Source organism: Chiloscyllium plagiosum, unplaced genomic scaffold, assembly GCF_037043375.1.
Source record: "Chiloscyllium plagiosum isolate Xiang-an unplaced genomic scaffold, Cpla_swu_hap1 HiC_scaffold_13, whole genome shotgun sequence".
NCBI classification, from domain to species: Eukaryota; Metazoa; Chordata; class Chondrichthyes; order Orectolobiformes; family Hemiscylliidae; genus Chiloscyllium; species Chiloscyllium plagiosum.
This window is the reverse complement of record NW_028270151.1, coordinates 67,439,728-67,462,691: the sequence shown is the minus strand read 5'-3', so window position 1 is coordinate 67,462,691 and position 22,964 is coordinate 67,439,728. Positions and strand designations below refer to the sequence as shown.

The following is a 22,964-nucleotide window of genomic DNA, read 5'->3' as shown; positions in this document are numbered from 1 at the left end:
CCTGATTTCCCTTAATAGAGAGTTGATTACCCCAGGGACACAGATTTAATATGATTGGTTGAAGTAGCAGAGGGAACATGAGGAAATACATTACGACTCAAAGGGTGGTAGGTGTCTAATGGTCATTGCTTGGTTTGAAGGTTGAAGTGAAAACCCTAAACTCGCCTGATATGCACCTGAACTACTGTAACCTGTAAGGTCACAAATCAAGTGCTAGAATGTGGGATTGGAGTGCAAGGTTGGTTTATTCAATCAGCACAGACAAAATGGGCTGAATGACTTCTTTCTGTGCTATAATTTTGTTTAGTGGTTTCCATTTGTTAAGGGAAAATCATATTTAATTAACTTGCTTGAGTATTTTAATGAAGTAACAGAGAGGGTTGATGAGGTCGACATGAAATTCCAAAGGGTATTTGATAAAGTATCACACAATAGTTAGAGCTGATAGGATAAAAGGGACTGTAGCAACATGGATACAAAATCAGTTTTGTGTGAGGAAATAAAAGAGCATTGGTAAACAGATGATTTTCAAACTAGAGAATGCTTTATACAGCACAGTTCCACAAGCATCGGTGTTAGAACTGCTGCATTTTTGATATGTATAAATAATGTCAATCTTGGTTTATAAAGCACGATTTCAAGATTTGCAGGCAATACAAAACATTTAAATATAATGAACTGGGAGGAGGGGTAGGTAAACCTTTAGGAGGACATAAAGAGATTGGTGAAATTGACAGACAAATTATGTAAAATTTAATGTGGAGACATTGAAAGATGTAGAAGGAAGATGTAGGATAAAAGATACAGTTCTAAAGGGGTTGCAGGAGCAGAGAGACCTGGGTGATTATGTGCATAAATCACTGAAGAAGGCAGGACAGGTTGAGTGCATGGTTTAATAATGCATACAACATCCTAGACATTATTAATAGGGACATAAGAGTACAAAAGCAAGGAAGTTATGTGAAACCTGTATAAAATACTGATACAATCACAGCTGGAGCATTCAGTTGGGCATCACCCTTTACAATGGGTGTGGAAGAGTGCAGCAACAATTTACAAGCATATCTCCAGGAATGAGGAATATCAGGGCCCTCCAACTTCCAAACGCTCATTTTTATGAATGGACTCTTGAACAGAACCCATTCTCAACTTGGGGACTGCCTGTACATGGAAAGATTGGAGAAATTTGGACTGTTTTCCTTGAGGAAAAACCTGGTTGAGATGAAATTTGCTCAAGGTACACAAAGTCATGAGGGCTCTGGACAAAGTAGATAGGGAGAAACTATGCCCATTCATGACTGGATCAAGTCTTAAGGTAATTGGCAAAAGAAGCAAGGAGTAGACATGACAATAAAAAGGGACTTTCATGCAGTATGTGGTCAGGACCTGGAATGCACTGCCTGAGTGTGTGATGGAGGGACATTCATTGAGGGGTTAGTGACTGAACTGGACTGTTCCCTGAAAAAGAAGATTGTGCAGGAGTACTGGAGGTGGAAGAATGGCAGTAGGTGATTTGTTCCTTCACAGAGTGCCAGCACAGATATGACGGGCCAAATGGCCTCATCATTGTGAGGCGGATCAATCTTGTGCACTGTTAAAAACTCAGTTACCTCCTTCAGTTAAAAAACCTGTAGTTTTTCAAGGAAGTTTGCAGCAAAACTAATAACATTGTGTATTAAACTAATAACTAAAACTAAATAAACTAAACCTTATAAGATTAGTGACACATTGGTTAGCACTGCAGCCTCGCATCAGGGACCCGGGTTCAATTCCAGTTTCAGGCGATTGTCTGTGTGGAACTTGCATGTTCTCCCCATGTCTCTGGGTGCTCATGTTTCCTCCCCAAAGTACAAAGATGTAAGGTAAGGTGGATTGCCCATAGTGTGCAGGGATGTGCAGGCTCGGTCCGTAATCTATGGGAAATGCATGGTCACAGGAATAGGGCAGGAGAGTGGGTCTGGATGGGATGCTCTTCAGAGAGTCAGTGTGTACTCGATTGGCCAAATGGCCTGAGTCTACATTGTAGGGATTTTATGCTTAAACAGAAAGGTCTTATCAGTGATTTCTGATTCGTTGTAATCTGGGGGCTTCATCAGTGCCCCCTGTAGAGATGTGTAGTATCATTGACAGCAACAGATTTCTATGTTCAACTGCACAACAGTGGACTCTGAAAGCTGCTATTTCAGAGGAAGACAGACAGTGAACACAAACCATTTAGCTGTCATTAAAACTGCAGACCTCTGCCCGACTAAGTTAGTTGCTCTCTCCAAAGGTGCTGCCTGACCTACTGAGTGTGCCCAGCACTTGGTTTTCATTCCAGCATCTGCAGCACTTCACTTTCGCATCTTACCAGTTTTCAAATTGAGTGTTAGGGTGGGGACGACAAGGGAAGAGGTGAGGGTGGTTGCTGGTGGGACTTGGGGACTCTGAATAAAACATTTTTAAAATGCCATGCGTCAAAGGACTAAAAGTGCAGGTGTTTGCAACATACCATCTGCTGCTGTTCCGCCTCAGCTCACAGCTGAGATCTTTTGATATGTAAATGCTTCTGGAACAATATGCTTGTACAGTCTGGTTTCCTTGTGGCAACAGGTCTCAAAAACATAACCGACATTCTGAACCCTGACACATTTCTACTGTAGAAGTCCTTTGTAACTTGTATAGGAATATGTTGACGATTCCTCTTTTGTGTCAATTCAAATCTGAAGCTCAGCAGGAGTAACGGTGATCGATTGTGATGAGTCAATGGCCAACTACGTGGACAGGGCCATCGATGGCAATAAATGATGCCACTAGAACGGGACACACTAGCTGCTTGTTAGTTGAAAAGACAAATGCAGCAGTGTAGTTGTTGATAAGACAATGGCAGAATGCCATTAGGTTGCAAAACGGTGAACAAGCAGAATATGTTGTAGGAATGCATAGTTAGTTAAGTTGAGGTGGATCCTGTGTTCTCAGTCCTGCCTGCAAATTCAACTATTCAGTTCATGTCTAAAAAAAAAATCCTTTGCTTGACCCTATTGTTACAGGTTGTTTCAATCTTGACTTTGAATAGTTACACAACCATATCACACATTATTATGTGCAATAGAATAAAAAGACAAGCTGCTTTGAAATTTAAATATTTTGTACAGATTGAGGGCAAAACAATTATGACATTTATCAGAAAGGACAGCTCTGCTGTCAGTTTATTAAATCAAAATGGAATTACTAACTGACACACAACTTCGAGAATTCTTGATCGCAATTTTGACTAAACATAGAAAATCTGTTGCCAGCTGTCACAGCTGGGATTATGAACCCATTCAGTTACTAAGATTAAAAATCATACTTTTTCTTCAGAAATACTCATAATTGTTTTTCTTTAGGTGGGTTTGCAGGTAAACTGCTTCTCAAATATATTGATGACAAAGTTCTGAATCTTTTATTTTGCAATTTTGGTGTCTACAACTGCCTCAAAGAAAGGCGACCAATTGGTGTGAGGTGACTTTAACGTTGCATGACCGTCTGGCAGGTGGAGGATGGGGCAATTCTACAAGCTTCCTGGCGAACTGTGTGGGACCTGATAATTTTTTTGGTTCCTACTTAGGCCAGCCAGGTGCCAATAAAAAATGTGTCCTCCAATAGGCAGCACATTGATCCAGAGGCAGGAAACCAGGTGGGATGGCCAAGTCATAGAGTCATGGAGATGTACAGCATGGAAAAACACCCTTCAGTCCAACTCATCCATGCTGACCAGATATCCCAACCTAATCTAGTCCCATTTGCCAGCATTTGACCCATATGCCTCTATACCTTTCCTATTCATATACCCATCCAGAGTCCTTTTAAATGTTGCAATTGGACTAGCCTCCACAAGTTCCTCTGGCAGCCCATTCCACACATGTACCACCCTCTGTGTGAAAAAGCTCCCGCTTAGGTCCCTTTTATATCTTTCACTTCTCACCTTAAACCTCTGCCCTCTAGTTCTGGATTCTCCCACCTCAGAGAAACGACCTTGTCTATTTACCTTATCCATGCCACACATGATTTTATAAATCTCTAAGGTCACCCTCAGCCTCCAACACTGCAGAGAAAATAGATTAGATTCCCTACAGAGTGGAAACAGACCATTTGGCCCAACAAGTCCACACCAACCCACTGAAGAGTAACCCACCCAGACCCATTCTCCTACATTTACGCCTGACAAATTTACCTACCCTGCACATCCCTGAATACTATGGGCAATTTAGCTTGGCAAATTCACCTGATCTGCACACCTTTGGACTATGGGAGGAAACTGGAGAAAACCCACATAGACACGGAGAGAACGTGCAAACTCCACACAGATAGAGGCCCAAGGTGGGAATCAAACCCAGGTCCCTGGTGCTGTGAGGCAGCAGTGCTAACCACTGAGCCACCATGCTGCCTGAATAGCCCCAGCCTATTCAGCCTCTCCCGGTAGCTCAAGCCCTCCAAACCTGGCAATATTTTTGTGAATCTTTTCTGAACCATTCCAAGTTTCACAACATCTTTCCTACAACAGGGAGACCAGAATTGCACGCAGTATTCCAAAAGTGGCCTGAGCAATGTCCTGTATGGCTGCAACATGAACTCCCCCAACTCCCACACTCAATCTACTGACCAATAAAGAAAAGCATAACAAACACCTTCTTCACTATCCTATTTACTTGCGACTCCACTTTCAAGGGGCTATGAAGCTACACTCCAAGGTCTCTTCCTGCACTAGAATCGCGGGGAGGGGCAAAAGAAGCAATACTTCACAGGAACAGGAAACATGATTGCAGAATCCACAGCAGTAATTAAACTAAGTTTAAACTCCTTTGGGCTCCAAAGTGTGCTATAAGTTACACTCCTAAACTCCACCTGCTCTTCCAAGTATAGCTAGTGAGTCCTTTCAGTTTAACAGGAAATGACTGTCTCCCAGCTTTTAAATAGAAGCACAGAAAATAGGGGCAGGAGTCGGCCATTCGGCACTTAGAGTCTGCTACTCCATTGATTGGGCAGTCGTTCGACAGGTCAAGAGGAAATGGCATTGGATCATTTAAGTCCAGTTTGTATATATGACCCGGCCTCATGCCTGTTTCAGATGGAAGCTCTGGCCATTGGAGATCAACATGAAAATCAGAACTTATAGCAATCTGGGCATGTCATTGCTTTCACTGTTCATGTAATATTGCTCCTGCTACTGTCCAGTTTCTTTAAGCACAAACTGACTTGCCACAAACAAAAATTGGCCTCAATATTTTTAATGGGGACAGAATTTACTTTTTGTTTGAAAGTATTGACAACATCCAAGAGATCTTGTCTCAGAGGAATATGGTTTCCAAAGGTACTGCTGACTGAACTAGTGGTCAAGCTGTCAAATATTATTGGCTGAATCTTATGCTTTTGCGGCAGAGTGGTACTGTTGTTACCTCTGTGCCAGGAGACTTGGGTTCAAGTCCCACCTGCTATGAGTGTGTCTCTGAACAGGGTCGATTAGAAAATATCTATGTTTTTGTGGCTAGGTGTCAGTGTTGTCAAGTTTCATGAAGAGTTTCTCTCCACAAGGCCAAACAGGCTTTCTCACCACATCTGACCAAACCCCCATCGTTAGTGACCAACGACATTCCTAAAGCCCACCTCTCATCCAACTGTATCCCCACCTTACTACTTGCTGTCTCCAGAACAACTCACCAATGCCGGGACATCCCCAAATGGACTGGCCTCACTGGCACCCGTGTAATGTTCAAAAGGTGTGTGTGCAACTAAACACGCACTGTTCATCCAGAGCTACCCTGTATTGTTACTAACATTTGGACAAAACCTAGCAGACAGGGGAAAGTATATGCCCCGTTTTGCAGTCAGGGACCTGGAGGTCCTGCTGGATGTGGTCATATAGAGGCAAGATATTCTCTTCCCCCAGGACATGCAGTGGAGGCCATGACAGCAGCCTATGCCAGCCTGGCCTGAAGTTGCCACCCAGGTCAGTGTCATCTCAGCTGTCTGGAAGAATGCATAGCGATGTAGGAGGGAAGTCAATGATCTTCTCCAATCCAACAGCCAAAGTGTCACCATCTTCCATCCAATACCTCACACTCACTCGATGTCTGCAATTCAACAAACGCTCTACCACGCTAACTATTGTCTGCACCATCTTTCACACTTATTCCAAATAGTGATTCATTCTCAATTGGAGACCTGTAAAACCAGTGGTGCTCCATAGGAGTGACTACTGGGATTGTAACTGTTTAAAATATATATTAATAGTTGCATTGTTTTGGAGCTTTGGTTGAAAACAGTTCAAAACAATGGTACTTTAAAAAGAAAGACGGCAGACAAAGGCAATAGACCTTTGATTCCTGGAAGACGGACAAAGGCAAGATTCCTGATGAAGAGCTTATGCTTGCAATGAAAACTCTCCTGCTCCTTGGATGCTGCCTGACCTGCTGTGCTTTTCCAGCGCTACACTTTTCATTTCTGATCTTCAGTATCTGCAGTCCTCACTTTCTTCCAAAGGTAACAGACCATATGGTCAGAGAAAGAAGTCTACACTGTCTGACACAGCAGTGAATCTGTACAGTTACTACCTTTGCTGTTTGAGTTCAAGTATCTTTGGACTTTGAGTGCATCTAAGAAAAATGAACAAACAGTGAAATTCACAGCTGACCTCAGAGGAACTTGTATTGGAGAGCTCACAGCACAGGAACAGATAGGTGCATAGTTTTTAAGTCTAACCTTGTTGTAAATCTACAATAGTGAATACAGCGGCTTCTTTTTTGATTTTATATTTTAGTGAGATCTGTCTCTTGATTAAATTTAAAAATATAAAACATAGGTACTCAGTTAGCTGAGAGCAGTGTTTTTCAGAACAGTAAGATGGTGTTATTTTCTGTGTCTGTAGATTGTTAAGGAGCAAGGATAATCTTTAGCAGGGTGATGTGCTCTTCCTGTTGGATATGGAGATTAGGGAGAGTTTCCACGTCACTGATGACTATATCTGCAGGAAGTGTCTTTAGTTGTGAATCCTATCAGATCACATAGATCAGTTGGAATGACATTTAAAAGAAATGAGGCATTTATAGGAGCTGGGGGTGTGATGAATAGCAGTTATAGGAAGGGAGAAAAATAGAGATACAATCAGGTAAATGGGTTAACTCCAGGAAAGATAGGAGAGGGAGGCAGGTAGTGCCTATCACTATCACAAACAGGTACACTATTTTGGAAAATGTAGGGAAGGATGAACTCTTAGGGGAATATAGTCAAGTTTCTGGTACCAAGAATGGCTCTAGGGTATGTCAGGTTTCAAGCGATCAATTGTGATAGGGGACCCTCTAGCCAGAGGCACAGACAGACATTTCTGAGGCTGGGAAAAATCAGAATACTGTGTTATTTTCCTGGTGCCATGATCAAGGATATCTCAGAGAGCATGTAGAATGTTCTCAAGGGGAAGAGGAACCAGCAGGAAGCCGCTGCGTACATTGGAGATGCTGGAGATCAAAGTTGAGAGTGTGGTGCTGGAAAAGTTCAGCAGGTCAGGCAGCATCTGAGGAGTGGGGTAATTGACGTTTCAGGCATAAGCCCTTCATCAGGAAAGGCTGATCACTGGTGACAAGCACGACAAGCTTCCTGGCTTTGCATGTGCGGTAAACAGCATGGCAATACCATGGTACTCCATGCGCATGGTATCACTAGCTGGGGGGGCAAGATACAAAAAGACAAGGCAGGGATGTTATGAGCATCGAAGGTGAAGGAGCTCTAATGGAGCAAGCGAAGAACCCAGGAATGCAGCCTGGTCTAGTCCATGAGTTGGGTGCGTCTCCCTGCGCACGCAGTGTTCTTGCTGCAAGATTACAATGAGAATTGCCATTTCACCGTGAGGTGCAGTACTGAAGCGCAGAATCAGGTGCAGGTGGATCAGTGATCTGCGGATGAGAGTTCTCAGAGGCTGGCATTTGTCAAATGCCAATGTCTGTGGATGTGGTGTGTGTGTGTGCGTGTGTGTGCGTGTGCGTGCATGTGCGCGCACGCCCAGGTAATATGCCTTGAGATGCCCATGCCTGGTGTGCAAAATGGAGGTCCTTTAAAGCAACCAGCGAGCTGAAGCCGACAGATACTCATTCTGAGTTCCATGGCACAGTGTCCAGTTGATATGACATATTGCTGCATATTAATAAACATTTGCAGCTAATAAAATAAATGTTGCAGAATATGAAATAAAATAAAATTTGCAGTTAATAAGGTCATTAACTTGCAATAATTTCTAGTTAATCAATAGCTGCCTATTGAGAAACTTGTGTCCATGTCCTTCTAAGATGCACAAGTCATTCCCAGACTTGAGACAGGACTTTCAAACACCTTTCCCACCAATGTTGATAGCATTCAGACCCAGTAAGATTCTGGCCTATTTGTTCCACCATATTGTCTCACAGCCACTAAAATAGGACCCAAACGTTGTATCACAAAAACAAGCAGAAATTTGCTGAGATTGTGAAACACTCAGGCCACTCAGATGTGGAGGCAGTCAAGAAAAACCTTTTGAAATTAGAAATTAGATCATCTGGTTGAGTCTTTCATTTCATCTTTTGGACCTGGGCCTGGAACTAAACCAAACCAAACTGATTTCTCTGCCATTTGTATTTTTTTAAAACAAGAATTTGAATCCATTTCTTTTAGGGAAATTGGGTTCTCTCAGCTCAAGATCAGCTTTCACTTGTAAAAAGAAAAATCTTGGGGACTGTTGGTGAAATGAGTTCTGAGTAGAACTCAAACTGCTGCAGCACAAGATAGATCTTCAAAGATGACATGAAAGCATATTGCTACAGCAGATTAGAGGGAGTTTTGACTTATACCTCTAATCACGTTATACTGAGAAAACTAATGCTGACACTAGATGATAAAGGAGGAAAAGGTATTCCATATTCAACACTGATATCTTAAACAATTCATAAAAGCAACTTAACATACATTGGTGAATTGAACATCTGTATTTTCACTCAAATCTTGAACCTAATGAGCACATCTTGAATAGATAACTATTAGAGCAGATGGAATGGAAACATTTAAAAATTGATTGGAATTGTAAGCATTAATAGTCTGAAAGCTTTTTTTGCTCACATAAGAGGAATTTAGCTGGCAGCATACATATGCGTCTCCCTTTGTTGGATAAACATCCTTTGTCAGGTACACTCCCAAGTGTAAGTGACCTGAATTCTAGAGAACTAGAGGCATCACACAAACATGAAAATGCGAGTCTGTGAATCTGGCCATTTTAAAACATGCAGAGAACCTGCATTGCACATCTAAACAGTTTTCATTTATTACAACGTGGAGCTTTACTGGGTCATAAACATCAGCATCTAACATTTAAATTAGGAAGAAGCTGCTCGTCCAATAATGAAACAACAGAAAAAAAAACACAATATCAATGCTACTGCATTGGAAACATTGTTCTGCATATTAGTTGAGTTGTCACATACCACACAATTTTTGTAAAGATTTCTCAGAGTAAGTGTCACGATCACAACCCTTTCCAATGTGGCTAGTCTGAAGATCTATTCTGGTCTGCACAGAAGAAACAGGTTCACCACAGGTCTCCAGATGGATGTTGGGAAACAATGCTTTACTGCCAGAGCCAGACTCATATTCTTTGCGCTTATCCCAACCTGAAAATACATAAACAACTTGGCCTTTTACTGCACATTGTAAAATGAACCAATGTTTGAAAACTAAGTTTTCCACTATGGGATTAATCCAAATAGTACAGTACAATTAATATTGCACAGTTACACTGTTTCATTAGCTAAAGTCAATGTTTATGATAAGTGTAAAGCGCAGATAGGGGTTTAAAAATGACAATATAGCTGGAACAGAAGTATTGAAAAAGGAGCTCACTACATCCAATTTTCCACACAAAATGAAAAAAATAATTGTTATGCTTGAATGGAGAGTGAAGGTCCACTATTCTTGTTGGGAAAAAATGGCATTCAATAAGTGAACATTTCCTTTGAAATGACATAATACAGCATTTCACTACCACCACACACAACAGAAGCACAAACTCATTTTTTATGAAGAATACACAAAGGAAATCCTCCCTCACATTGAGTATTAAGCAATATTTTAACATTGTTTGGCTACTTTGATTCCTAAAGAATCCAACATAAATGATTTATGATCAAGGAAATTGAAAAATAGGCTATCAAGATATTTCCAGCAGAAGTGACTCAAAGAGGCTTTAAAGAAATGATTCTGAATTGAAGCAGAAATGAGCATTGAACTCTACAATATGACATAAACTGGGGTTGTGCTATCTGCCATTATGGAGAGAACCCCTGTTGTACAATGGAATCTTTTTTTTGTGATACATGTAAAATACCACATAAAGGACAAATTTCATACTTCCAACCTCAAATAAACTAAATATTGGGAAGATCAAATCCATTGTCGTTGGAGCCCCTAAAGAACATTGCTACTAATTCCTTTCACGTTCACAGCTCAGGCTGAACCAGATGGTGTGCAACCTTGGTGTAATATTTGGTCATGTGATCAGCTTCTGCAATATATTTCACACCATAACAAAGGTCACTTATTTTCATTCCATAGCATCACCAACTCTGCTCCTGTCTCAGCTTATTTACCATTGAAACCCTCATCCATTACTCTACATATAGATGCATACATCTAGAAATGACCATTGAAATTCCACTCTATGCCAGCCTCTTGAGTTCGCCCTTGCACAAAATTGAAGTCATTCAAAACTCTGCTATTGTGCCTGAACGTTCAACAAGTACCACTCACCATCTTCCCTGTGTTCAATGATCTATACTGACTCTTAGTTAAATAACATCTTTACTTTAAAATTATCAACTTTACTTTAAATCTTTCTATGGTCACATATCTCCCCATCTCTGTAATCATCTCTAGTTTTTAAATGCTCTCTCCATCACCGGCAGATCGCTATGTTCCTCTAATTCTGGCTTCTTCAACATTGCCATTTTAACTGCTCCTTTAGCTGTCATGGCCCTCAGCACTGGAGTTTCCTGCATAAGGTTAGGTGAATTGGCCATGCTAAATTGCCCGTAGTGTTAAGTGAAGAATGGGTCTGGGTGGGTTGCTCCTCGGAGACTTTATTGTTAATACACTGTGGTCAGTTTATAACTGAACAACCATGAATTACAATGCTGAATAATTTATACACACTAAAAATTGAATCTGCCAACATTATCACTTTGATATAAGAGAAGTATAATATTTTTAGTTCCACTGTGATTTTTAGCAGCATTTGGAAGCAGTGTTAACAATGCAGGAAATATGTTAAGCATTCTTACCTTGCCAACCTGGCTTGCAAACTGGCTTAATTTCAATGTGAACCAATACATTTTCTGCCGCTTTCTTTTGACCACAATCATATGCTGTAACCATAAACTTGTATTGGTGCTGTTCATCATAGCTCAACTTCTCAGTGTTCCTAATGTTGCCTGACAAAAAAGCATGGAGTTATTGCTTTTACAACAATAGTAAAATGTCTCAAGGGAAAGAGGATGGCAAAAATGCTGGCTTCCCAGCAATACCCAAATGCATGAGCGAAAGATATATATTGTTACTGTAATAATTTTTCAAACTTAAATGTTGTTGAAAACAAATTTGCGAAGCTCAATACTTAAATGCAGAAGGGTTCCTTTGGATATATTTGTTCCAAGAAGTAAATTATTGGTCATAGACTAGTTCCGACTGCAGTATCATTTCAAACATCTCCTCTCTGTCTCACTTTGTTTGCTACATCACATTTGTTCATACACACCCAATAGTGCGAAAATCGACATGCGACACAAATTAATTCATGAGGAAATTGCTGGTGATATTTCATGGTTATTAAGTGGAATTGGTCCATGTCTTCACAGTGGTTCTTGCTTAGACTCTGAAGATGTTCTCTTCTGTTTACCACTGTTTTCACAGGTTTTTCATTCTATTTTCTTCCGTATACAAACACCTACATCTTCACCTGATTTTGCATCACATTACATGTGATGACAAGTTCCTTCATAGAATTATACAGCAAGGAACCAGTCCATTCAGCCCACCAGCCCATGCTAAACTAATCCCAAACTAAAATAGTCCCATCTGCCTGCTCCTGGCCCATATCGCTCCAAATCTTTCCTATTCATATACACTTATCCAATCTCTTTTAAAGGTAATTGTACCCACTTCCACCACTTCTTTCACTCCTTTGGTGAATCAATACCTGTGTAAAAAAATGCCATTTGTGTCTTTTTAAAATCTCTCTCCTCTCAGTTTAAACATGTGCCCCTTAGTCCCCCACTCTAGGAAAAAGACACCTACCATTAACCGTATCAATACCCCTCATGATCATCTTCTTACTCAAGATACACTTTGAGTTTTGAAACTTTAACAAATCTCTCATTGGAATTTTTATTCACATTACAAGCTTCAAAATTTTAAGAAATAAAATTTTTAAAAGTTTTGGAATTCAAGCTTGAATGATCTCATTGCACCAGGGTACCAATGAAATTGTTGAAAATAAAGGCTAATTCCGGAAGGTAGCAAATTCATGTAGAAAGGTACAGGATCAGGTTTCTCATCTTCAGAGTGCTGAGTTCACATTGTTCCTAGCACAGGAATGGGCAAAAATGCTGCCACTCTGTTGAATCAGTCAGGGTATCTTGTATGTTGCCCTTTGCTCATCCTACTATGAGGTTTCTCTTGGTCATCCATTCATTCAAGATACGCAGCAGCAAGGAAAATACCTTTAAAACCTTAAGGAGAGGAAGATAATCTGAAACATTTACGAAACAAGGGGAGAGTAGTTCCACTTATAAAAAGAAATACAGCACATTTTATTTAATTGGAACTTACCATTCCTGTCAATAGCATATGGGACATCAGGTGTGACAATTTCATAATTGCAAATCTGACTATATTGTGGAGAGCAGTCCTCATCCACAGCTTCCACCTGCAATATGTTGTCATACAGTTTCCCTTCTGTGATCACACCTTTGTATATTGTCTCTTTAAATGTTGGTGTGTATTCATTGACATCATTCACCTGAATATGCACTACTGCCCTGCAAACAGATCACAACACTTTTAGTTTTCCATTTACTAATCTCTTATACTGGTTCACATCTATTTTTATAGAACAAGAAATGGACAAAAATTTATACGCATAAATCAAAACGTCAATGGTAATGCTTCAGAAAGAATTCTTATTTTTCATGAAAGATTTGGTTCCACACAATTACTCAAGATGTTGCCGAGAATTGAAATAAAGTTGAATATAATAAAGCAACTTAAAAAGACAGATAATGCTATAGGCAGGAACTACTTATTTTTAATTGTAATACAGACAAATGCATCCCCTTTACTCAGAGAGACTATTGATAATTATGACCTTAAAGAAAACTCACAAGTGGAGAAAGCAAGTTGGGGTTACATTTTTCCCTACAAAATTGGCCAGTGCTGCATAGAAAAACTGTGTTACGTATTCCATTTCTGGTCACATCTTCAATATCAGTTAAGTCAGCAGATATTTGAAATAAAATGGAGAATCTTGGCAAATGACGGTTAAGTGAATTTTTGATTTCTTATTCCAAATCAGCAACAAAATTAGTGATGGCATGCACAATTAGGAGTACCCTTTTTTTTAATATAAGTGAAAAAACAATCACAAAGTATTATTTATTTTAAAACCCTTTCATGTTCTGTAGATCCTGGCAGATGCTAAACTGAGATTTATACATCGAGGCATGGAAAAAACAGGAAAAACACCAGAAATACTCAGCAGGTAAACTAGCATCTATCGTGAGGCAGGCTGCTGAATATCAATGGAGATGTCACCATGAAACCAGTGGCACTTATGCTTCAAATATGCACTTTAGATTAATTTGTACACAGTATTAGCTCCAATAGTTTCTCCAAAACGTTGATACCATTATTTTAATCAGTACTGAAATGCACTAGAACTTTTTTGATTTTTATTACAAAGAAGTGAGTGTTTTCTATATGGGCAGTCCTTAATAGGAAACTACTTTTCACTCAGCATTCCTGGTTATTAACTATACATTTACTGTGACTACTGTGTATGGATCAGGTCACCATACCATAAAATGGATGGGACACTGAAAAGAGTGCATAGAACACTTGCAAGGCTTATGATTAGATTAGATTCCCTACAGTGTGAAAACAGGCCCTTCAGCCTAACAAGTCCACACCGACCCTCCGAAGAGCAACTCACCCAGATACATTCCCCTACATTTACCCCGGACTAATGCACCTAACTCTACGGGCAATTCAACATGGCCAATTTACCTGACCTGCACATCTTTGGACTGTGGGAGGAAACTGGAGTACCCAAAGGAAACCCATGCAGACACGGGGAGAATGTGCAACTCCATACAGACAGTTGCCTGAGGCGGGAATTGAACCCGGGTCCTGGCGCTGTGAGGCAGCATTGCTAGCCACTGAGCCACCGTGCCACTACCTATGGCAGAAATAAATCAGAATTTCAAAATCACGAGTGGGCTGGATAGAGTGAATGGGGAGAAACTGTTCCTGGTCATAAAAAGAACGAGAACAAGAGGGTGTAGGTATAAAATGATTTGCAAAAGAAGCAAGGGTTAAGTGAGGAGAAACATTTTCACTCTGTGAGTAATTAGGGTTTGGAATGCACTGCTTGGAAGTGTGGTGGAGGCAGGTTCCATGTAGGTATTGAAGACAGCATTGAAAGATTATGTGGATAAATATAATATGCTAGAACGTGGTGAAAAAGCAGGAAATTGGCATGAGGCAATGATGCTCATTTCATGAGCTAGTGCAGGCAAAATGAGCCAAACGGTCTCCTTCTGCAACATAATACTTCTGCAATTCTACATGTGGGTGTACTTATCAGGAGCAGAATTACAGGCTGGATCTCTCCCCTCTTGGAAACATGTGCTTTAGGGTGACTTGAGAGGTCTTTAAAATTCTAAAAGGTTTTGGTGGTGAGCACAAAGAAACAGAATGTTCCTTTTAGTGGTAAATGCATAACAAGAGGCCATTAATAGAAGATAGCCACCAAGAGATCCAATAGGAAATTCAAAAGTAACACTGTCACCCAAAATGTGATAAGAACATTAAACTTGTTATCACAGAGAATGGTTGAAGCTAATAGTATAGGTATCCTTAACCACAAACTAGACACACAAATGAAGCAAAGGGTATAGATAGTTATGCCAGATTTACATGAGAAATGCTTTCAGTGGACAGCAAACAATGGCATTGACTGCCTGGGCCACATGGTGTGTTTCTGTGCCATTTATCCTGTGTATTGCTATTAAAAATATAAATTTAGATTCTGAATGACTTTATGTTACTCAATATTCTGAAATCCAAACCTTTAATAACTGTACAACATGTGCGGCATCTGAACTGTGTCTAGGTACATTAGTTTACAACTATATCCACACTGTTCAAGGTGTGTATATAGTTGTAACATAATGACAAGTTCTATATACATGGGTGTAAAGTGTGCTGTTCATTAATCACCAATCAATTAGCATAATTATATCCAAATTGCTTTCACCTATTAAGTTTCCAGAACGTCTTTTGAAATCAAATATATTTGGCATTCATGCACTGTACAATAAATCAATAGAATAGGTCAGCTTAAAATCTGGCTAATTTAAATCCAGTCCATTTCCTATAGTTATACACAATCAATCTTCTTACCAATGAATCATACAAGTAACAAATTGATTCAAACTATGTTAGGGTCAAGCTACCCACTTGTGTGATTTTTTCCAGTAAGTTCCACTAGGTCTGGCTCCACAGTCATATGCCTGAATGATGAATGTGTACTCTTTCTGAAGTTCACAGTCAATTGGACTTTTTGCAAGTATCAGACCTTGGCCAGATGTTCTGTTTAACACCACAGCTTCAAAAGGCACATCCTGTCCGTGGATCTTAAAAGCACAAATCTCACCTGAAATAGAAAAAAGTTTGCGTGAATTATGTAGAATGAATACTATAGGCACTCTCAAATGTGAATGATCTTGGCAGAAGTGAAAACGCTTAGCTTGAACTGTGATTATGCCAAAGGTTTATTTCTCATATTGCAATTGTTTGTTTTCAAAAAACAAAAATAATTGAGAATTTGACCATTTTCTACTGCCAGACGAGTTAATCATAAGTAGAAACTGCTAATTCATAAAGTCAGAACATTTTTACAATTGAGAAAGACTATTACCATCTTACTTCATCAATTACCATCTTATTTCAACATCTCTAATCACATGTTTTTGTTAATTATTCCCTTATTTCTATAACTGAGTCCATTTTAAGTATAATTACTCTTTGTAGTAAGTTGAATTTCAAGTCAACACTAGTTTGATCTGCCTTGTTCAATTCTGACTATTTAGTTTGAGATAACTTTCTGGCTTTACCTTTAAGATAGCAAAACATCTGAAAGATTATGTCAAATATATAGAGATACCAAAGATTTTTCAGCCCTGTTCTTTCACTCATTAGACAGTGACATAAAGATCAATCTTGTGCCTCTTTATTAGATTATTTTAGTTTTCTTTTTCTTTGTAACCAGACTATAAAAGATATTCAAGTTGCAGTCTAACTAAGGCACTTTATACTGAGTACTCTATGCTTTGAGATGGATTTCTCATTTTAGGTGAGGTTCAATATTATTTTGGTGCTTATTTTTGCTGCTCCCTGTTGATTGGATACAGTCGGCACCAAATCTGTTCATTTATTTTCTTAATGAAATTTTGCACATGACATTTCATCTCATCTGCTTCTTCCAATTTGCTTGCCCCTAATTACTTGCTGTCAGCTGAGAAATTTGCATCGAATTTCTGAATTTGTGTTAATGATATCAATCAGAAACAGTATTAATCCAACCTGTAACATCCCACTCAGTACTACCATTTGAACAAATTTTCTAACATATTTCCTCAAGATCACAGTGAGCCAATAAAAAAAATGTTGATCATCCAAGATTTGACAGCATTGGCTCTAATTTAGATAATTAATTACTTTTATTTTTTTTAAATTGATTCACATATCATTTTGGTAAATGTAGCTTTTGTGCATATTTACTTGAATGTTAACCATCATTCAGTGTGAAGCTTTTGAATACATCTCCTTCACTAAAGTTTGAAAATTAAGCATGGAGTTAACTGACACAACATATCACAGTATAATTGAGGTTTATGTCTCATAATTACTGAACATGCTGACTCTTACAAGACATGCCAGACCTGCCTCTGATCTCTGTTGAGAATATTTTCGGATGTTTATGACATTTCTTCATTGTTTATTTTTGGCAGGAAACTGATGAAATTGACATTGCTGCCGTGTGGTTGGAGGGTCCCAAGTCGGATGATGATGCGCTCTTCCTCCAGGCGTCAGGTGGTTAGGATTTGACAGTGGAAAAGGCCTAGGACTTGCATGCCCTTGGTGGCTTGGCGGGGGGGAGGGAGACGGAGTTGAAGTAGTCAGCCACAGGGCGGTGGGGTTGTTGATGTGTGTGTCCCAGAGGTGTTCTCTGAAATGCTTAGTGAATTGGCATCCTGTCTCCCCAATGTAGAGGGGACCACATTGAGAGCAACAGATACAGTTGATGAGATGTTTGGGTGTGCAGGAAAATCTCTGCCAGATGTGGAAGGATCCATTGGGGCCTTGAATGGAGGTGAGGGGGGGAGGTATGTGCGCAAGTTTTACACCTCTTGGGGTGGCAAAGGAAGGTGCCAGGAGTGGACATGGGGGTTGGTGAGGGGGGTGCGTGGACCTAAGGTGGGAGTTGCTGTGGGAATGGTCTCGGCAGAACGCAGATAGGGGTAGGGAGGAAAATATTTCTATAGTAGTGGGCTCTGACTGTAGGTGGTGGAAATGGCAGATGCATGATGATGCAGAGGATGATGCATTTTCCCCTCGCACGTGGTCAACAATGCCCTCCAGTGCATCTCCTCCACTTTCTGCACCTCCACCCATGAACCCCACTCCCTCCAACCACAACAAGGATGCAACCCCCCCGGTCCTCACCTTCCATCCCACCAATCTCCAGATACAATGCATCACCCTCCACCATTTCCGCCCTAACAGTCAGACCCACCACCAGAGATATTTTTCCCTCCCCACCCTTATCAACATTCGCAGAGACCATTCCCTCCGTGACTCCCTCATTAGGTCTATGCCCCTCCACCAACCCATCCTCCACTCCCCACACCTTCCCCTGCCACCACAACAGGTGTAAATCCTGCGTCCACACCTCCCCCCCCTCACCTCCATCCAGGGCCCCAGAGGATCCTTCCACATCTGGCAGAGATATTCCTGCACATCCAATCACCTCATCTACTGAGTCCATTGCCCTTGATGTGGTCTCCTCTACACTGGGAAGACCCAACCAACCCCATTACACTGTGACTGACCACTTCAACTCCCCCTCCTACTCCCCCAAGGAAATGCAAGTCCCTGGGCCTCCTCCACCGCCAAAGCCTTACCACCCGACACCTTGATGAAGAACACCTCCTTCTGCCTTGGGACCCTCCAACCAAACGGAATCAGCGTCGATTTCACCAGTTTCCTCATCTCCCCATCTCCACCTCATCCCAGATCCAACCCTCCAACTTGGCACCGCCCTCTCGAAATGTCCTACCTGTCAATCTCCCTTCCCACTTATCCTGTCAACTCTCCACTCCTACCCATCACCATCATCCCCCACCTGTCTATACCTATTGCCTTCCAAGCTACCTTCCCCCCAGCCCTACCCCCACCCTATTTTTATGTCTCAGCCTCCTTTCGCCCCTCCACATTCCTGATGAAGGGCTTATGCCTGAAACATCGACTCTCCTACTGCTCAGATGCTGCCTTACCTACTGTGCCTTTCCAGCACCACACTTTTCGAATCTGACTCTCCAGCATCTGCAATCCTCACTTTCTCCTAATTTACCCTTGAAGTCTCTTTACATCCATTCCATAACTCTTATTTCCACCAAGTGTTGTATCATCTGCAAACTTGGAAATATTACAACTGGTCTCACATCCAAACTACTGACAAGGTTGTGAATAGCTGGAACCTAAATGCTTCTCTTTGTGTGTAGGGGCAGAGAGAGAAATCAAAGGCTCCAGTGCTGCTCCTGGAAGAGTTACTGGCTCCAGTCTGCCCGCAGCCTGTACACAGTTGTCCTACACCCAGCTCAAGCACAGAGGCCTCCTACAGTCCTAGCTATTATGCCCTGATTTATTGTCCTGTCCTCGGGACTGCTTGTTGTGTGCCACTGTGTGTTGGTCCCTCCTGATAAGCATGACAAGCGGGCTGTGCTAAGGAGCTCATTCATCCTATACTGTCAATAGACTTTGGCTCTGGTTAAAGAATCAAGGTGTGAACTGGCTTGGCAGGTCTGGCAAAGCAAGACTCAGATGCTGCGAGCATGCAGGTAGGTGTTAAGTGAGTGTGAGCTAAGAGAGCAAGCGAGGACTCATGAAATGGAACCTGATCCAATCTGTGAGCTGGGTGCCTGCCTGTGGGCAAAGTGTACTTGCAGCAGTCTTTCAATACCCATTGCCAGTGTGCTCTGCATGTCTATGCTTCTTGCAACTACACTGGAAAGATGCCATGGTGACCAGGAAGACTTGGCAAATATTGGATGGAAATATCCATGGATGTGGGGTGTCAGCAGCTGGTGCAGGTGGGTCATTCTGAGATGCTGTTTAGTGCTTAACAACATAGAGCAAGCGGTAAGCTAAAGTTGCAAAGTAACCATTTTGATTTCCATTCAACATTTCTCGACATCCAGCATATTAGGTAGGATAAGAAACTGAAAATTAATGAGCCAAGTTGGTTCCCCATTAAGTGCAACTCAGCACAGCCTAGGAGAAACTTCTCTCTACCTGACAAAATCATAAATTATAGCACAAGATGCTCCTGACATCAAGATAGTTCAATTCTGCCACAAATCTTGTCATAATCCACATCATTAATCGCTATAAGATTCTCCAAGTCAGTGTGGCAAAATGCATTTGTGCATGTGTGTTATACTCAGGAGCTATGAGGAGTGAAGACAGAAGTTCTAACATTCCTTCCCTCACAAAGTTGACCAGGAATCTCTCCTGATCTTCCCAGCTGCTCCGGACATGCGTTAGGAGCAATTGCAAGTTGATCCTCATCCCGTTCATCTTCTTTAGCACAAGATTCAACTTGAACTTGGAGCTAATGGTTTAGAGGCCGGGACCACACCCAATGCACCAAAATACCTCCCCACAATCATATATAGAGATCAAATGATAAAAAAAACATATGTTTTATTGCTAACAACCACAGCTTGCAATACAAAACTAACACCTCCCACTGGAAATATAAGCGTTTATAAAAGAATTAGGAGTGAATTTCAAATTTAACAGGGCAGAAAACAGGTGATTCCACATGAGATTAGACAATTTGAAAAAAAATTGGGTAGGATGTACCACACAATTTTGCTTCTTTGAAGTTGAATTTCATGCCATTCAAACTTTTTTTCATGAGTTGTAAGTAATTTTAATTGTGCGGCTCGTGAATGTCTGACAGGTTAGCAATATTGGTAACAATGTTCAGATGGGAGAAACTGAAGAACATTTCATCAAAACATTAATTAAATTGAATTTGCAGCTTAATACATTTTCAGATGACTTAGTGGGAGGGATAAACCCGTTGGGCTGATTGATCTATTTATGTTATAGCCTTAAGAACTCCATAAACTATTTCACATTTTAAGATCACAATGATTGATATAAATAAAATTGTCAAGAAGTTTAATGAACAGTGTAAACCAAAGGCAAGGACTAAGCAACTATACAGTTATTCAAACCTTTGATTTTATGTACAGGAATTTGAGTCCCCATCACAGGCAGGCACCAAAATGTGGTACCACTGATCAGTGCGCTGGTTCCTCCACTTCAACCCAGCTCTACCATGGTCACTTTCTCAGAGAAAGGACAGCAGGGTTTCTTGCTGATAAGCAGTAGGGAGACAACTTAAATAACTGAAGGCCTTTTCATGGAGATCACGTGGGATTTTCTAGTCTGCCTTCAAATCTCTACAAGCAGCAGGGGACAACTGAGCTGTCTGAAGCTAGAGATAGCAGTGGAACTGGAAAGCTTAAAAACTACAAAGGCCTTCTTATTTATTTTAAACATAAAGAAAGGGATGCCTCCATTTTGGGGAGCACTGCTCTCACTCTGCTCCCAGGGCAATCTGCTGAATGGCTTCCCACAGACCTTCAGCTTCAAGAGCTTATCCATCTTAGTGATTGGGATGTCAAGTCCATCTTCTTGCCGTTGATGTAAACTCACAGGTGGGCAATTGTTTTCTCACACAGCCTGAGGGGCTGAGTGACCTACTCTTAATTCTCATGTTCTTAGTGTATTAGAGTTAGTTTTATGTCGGGGGTCAAGACCCCGTATGCTCCTAGTATAAAGGCTGAGGTTAGCCCAACCTTGCCAGCTGCTGGTTCACTAATCAGCCTGAGTCAGGCCTTTACCAATGTTTCGGATAAGTCCTGGCACTGAGCACCGCCAGGAAATCGAACGGCAAGTAACTTTCTTGTGGCACTATTGGGACGGATGGCCAATGCTGGAAACGCAGGCAGCCTTCTGAAAAGAAGGAGCCCAGGTGCCCAGATACAAGTAGGTTCAGAGCTAGGGCTCAGCAAAGAGGTGATGAGGGCTGGGGTGGTCAGGACAAGGAGGGAAGGGAGATTTAGGGTGGGAATAGAAAGAGGTGGGATGGGCAGTGGTGCAAGGAACTTCTGATGGGCATATGGGACCCATGAAGAGAGAGCCTCCCCGGCCCATCCAGCTGCCCACCTAACTGGCTGGACGCTTGATGCTGGCCTTCCTCATTGTGTTGCATCACAGCTGTGGTGGGAGATCATCCTTAAAGCAGGAGCTTTAGTTGGCCCATGGACAAGTTGACCATCCAACATATCCTCTACCACTGCTCAAAACATAATGGAGACAAGGCAAGCGACAGATACACTGTCTCTACCATGACATCCAGTTTACTGCTCCAAATGCCTGCCATTCCATTTTAATCTAGCCAAAATGGCAACAAATGGACAATGAATTAGGTTCACAGGCAGCAATTTATACATTCTCCAATTTTTTCATATAAGTCTGGGTGGAACATAGAAAGCGTGTTGAAAAAATCAGAACAAATAAAAGAGTAAATCCCTTAAACAAGATTGCTACCATGATACGTTTAATCCATCATTTAAATTTCCCAGGAATAATGTTATTTTCAATAATGAATATACCCTTCTCTTTCAGCACCTCTGAATTATAATCATGCTCAATTCAATTCACTGCTTCCATTTTATGCCATAGCAACTCTGTATCCAAGGAGTTGCAGACGACAGAAATGGGTGTCAAAGCCCCCAGAGCGTATTTTGTTATTTGCTTTACTTATTTTAGTTTTCCGAATTCAATGTCATGCATCTTCCCTTAATTTATTTTTAAAGATAGTCACTTTGAAACACATTACACCATCTGATTGCAAAGGGATCAGACAGTTGGAAGTCTCATTAACTTATAATAATCAGAGCATTCTCAAACTAAATGAAACGCATCGTCAGTGCAGCCAGCTAAATTCCCAAGGCTGTCAATTAGAAGCCAGCATCTGTGACTGTTTATTAGAAGCTGATAAATGAAAGATCCATATTTTACACAATATATATAAATATATATATGGAGTAACATTTTCCTTTTATTGAAATCTTAAACAGAGATGGATTTATATACAACTTCACATTACTCTGATAAAGGCTCCAAGGGGTTGTCACATCACAAATTTATCAAGTGGATTAAATGCTTTTATTGAGACAAACATAGCAAACAGTTGCATTCCGTGATTGCTTAATGAATGAATGACCAACTCTTTTCTTTGGTTAAGTTTGTTGAGGAGAGAGTGTTGGCCTGGAAATCGAATAATCTTCAGATCT

General features: G+C 40.9%; 1 protein-coding gene across 3 annotated transcripts in view; it reads right to left on the bottom strand.

Annotated features, from left to right (window-relative positions):
* LOC122556323 (calsyntenin-2) overlaps positions 1-22,964 on the bottom strand; it is a 564,920-nt gene that overhangs the window by 146,468 nt on the left and 395,488 nt on the right. For all 3 annotated transcript variants that reach the window (XM_087993697.1, XM_087993698.1, XM_087993699.1), the window contains 4 exons: positions 15,766-15,961; positions 12,859-13,067; positions 11,313-11,462; positions 9,462-9,647 (listed from right to left, as the gene is read on the bottom strand). In XM_087993697.1, coding sequence (XP_087849823.1) covers positions 9,462-9,647; positions 11,313-11,462; positions 12,859-13,067; positions 15,766-15,961 — 741 coding nt within the window. The remainder of the gene's footprint in view (positions 1-9,461; positions 9,648-11,312; positions 11,463-12,858; positions 13,068-15,765; positions 15,962-22,964) is intronic.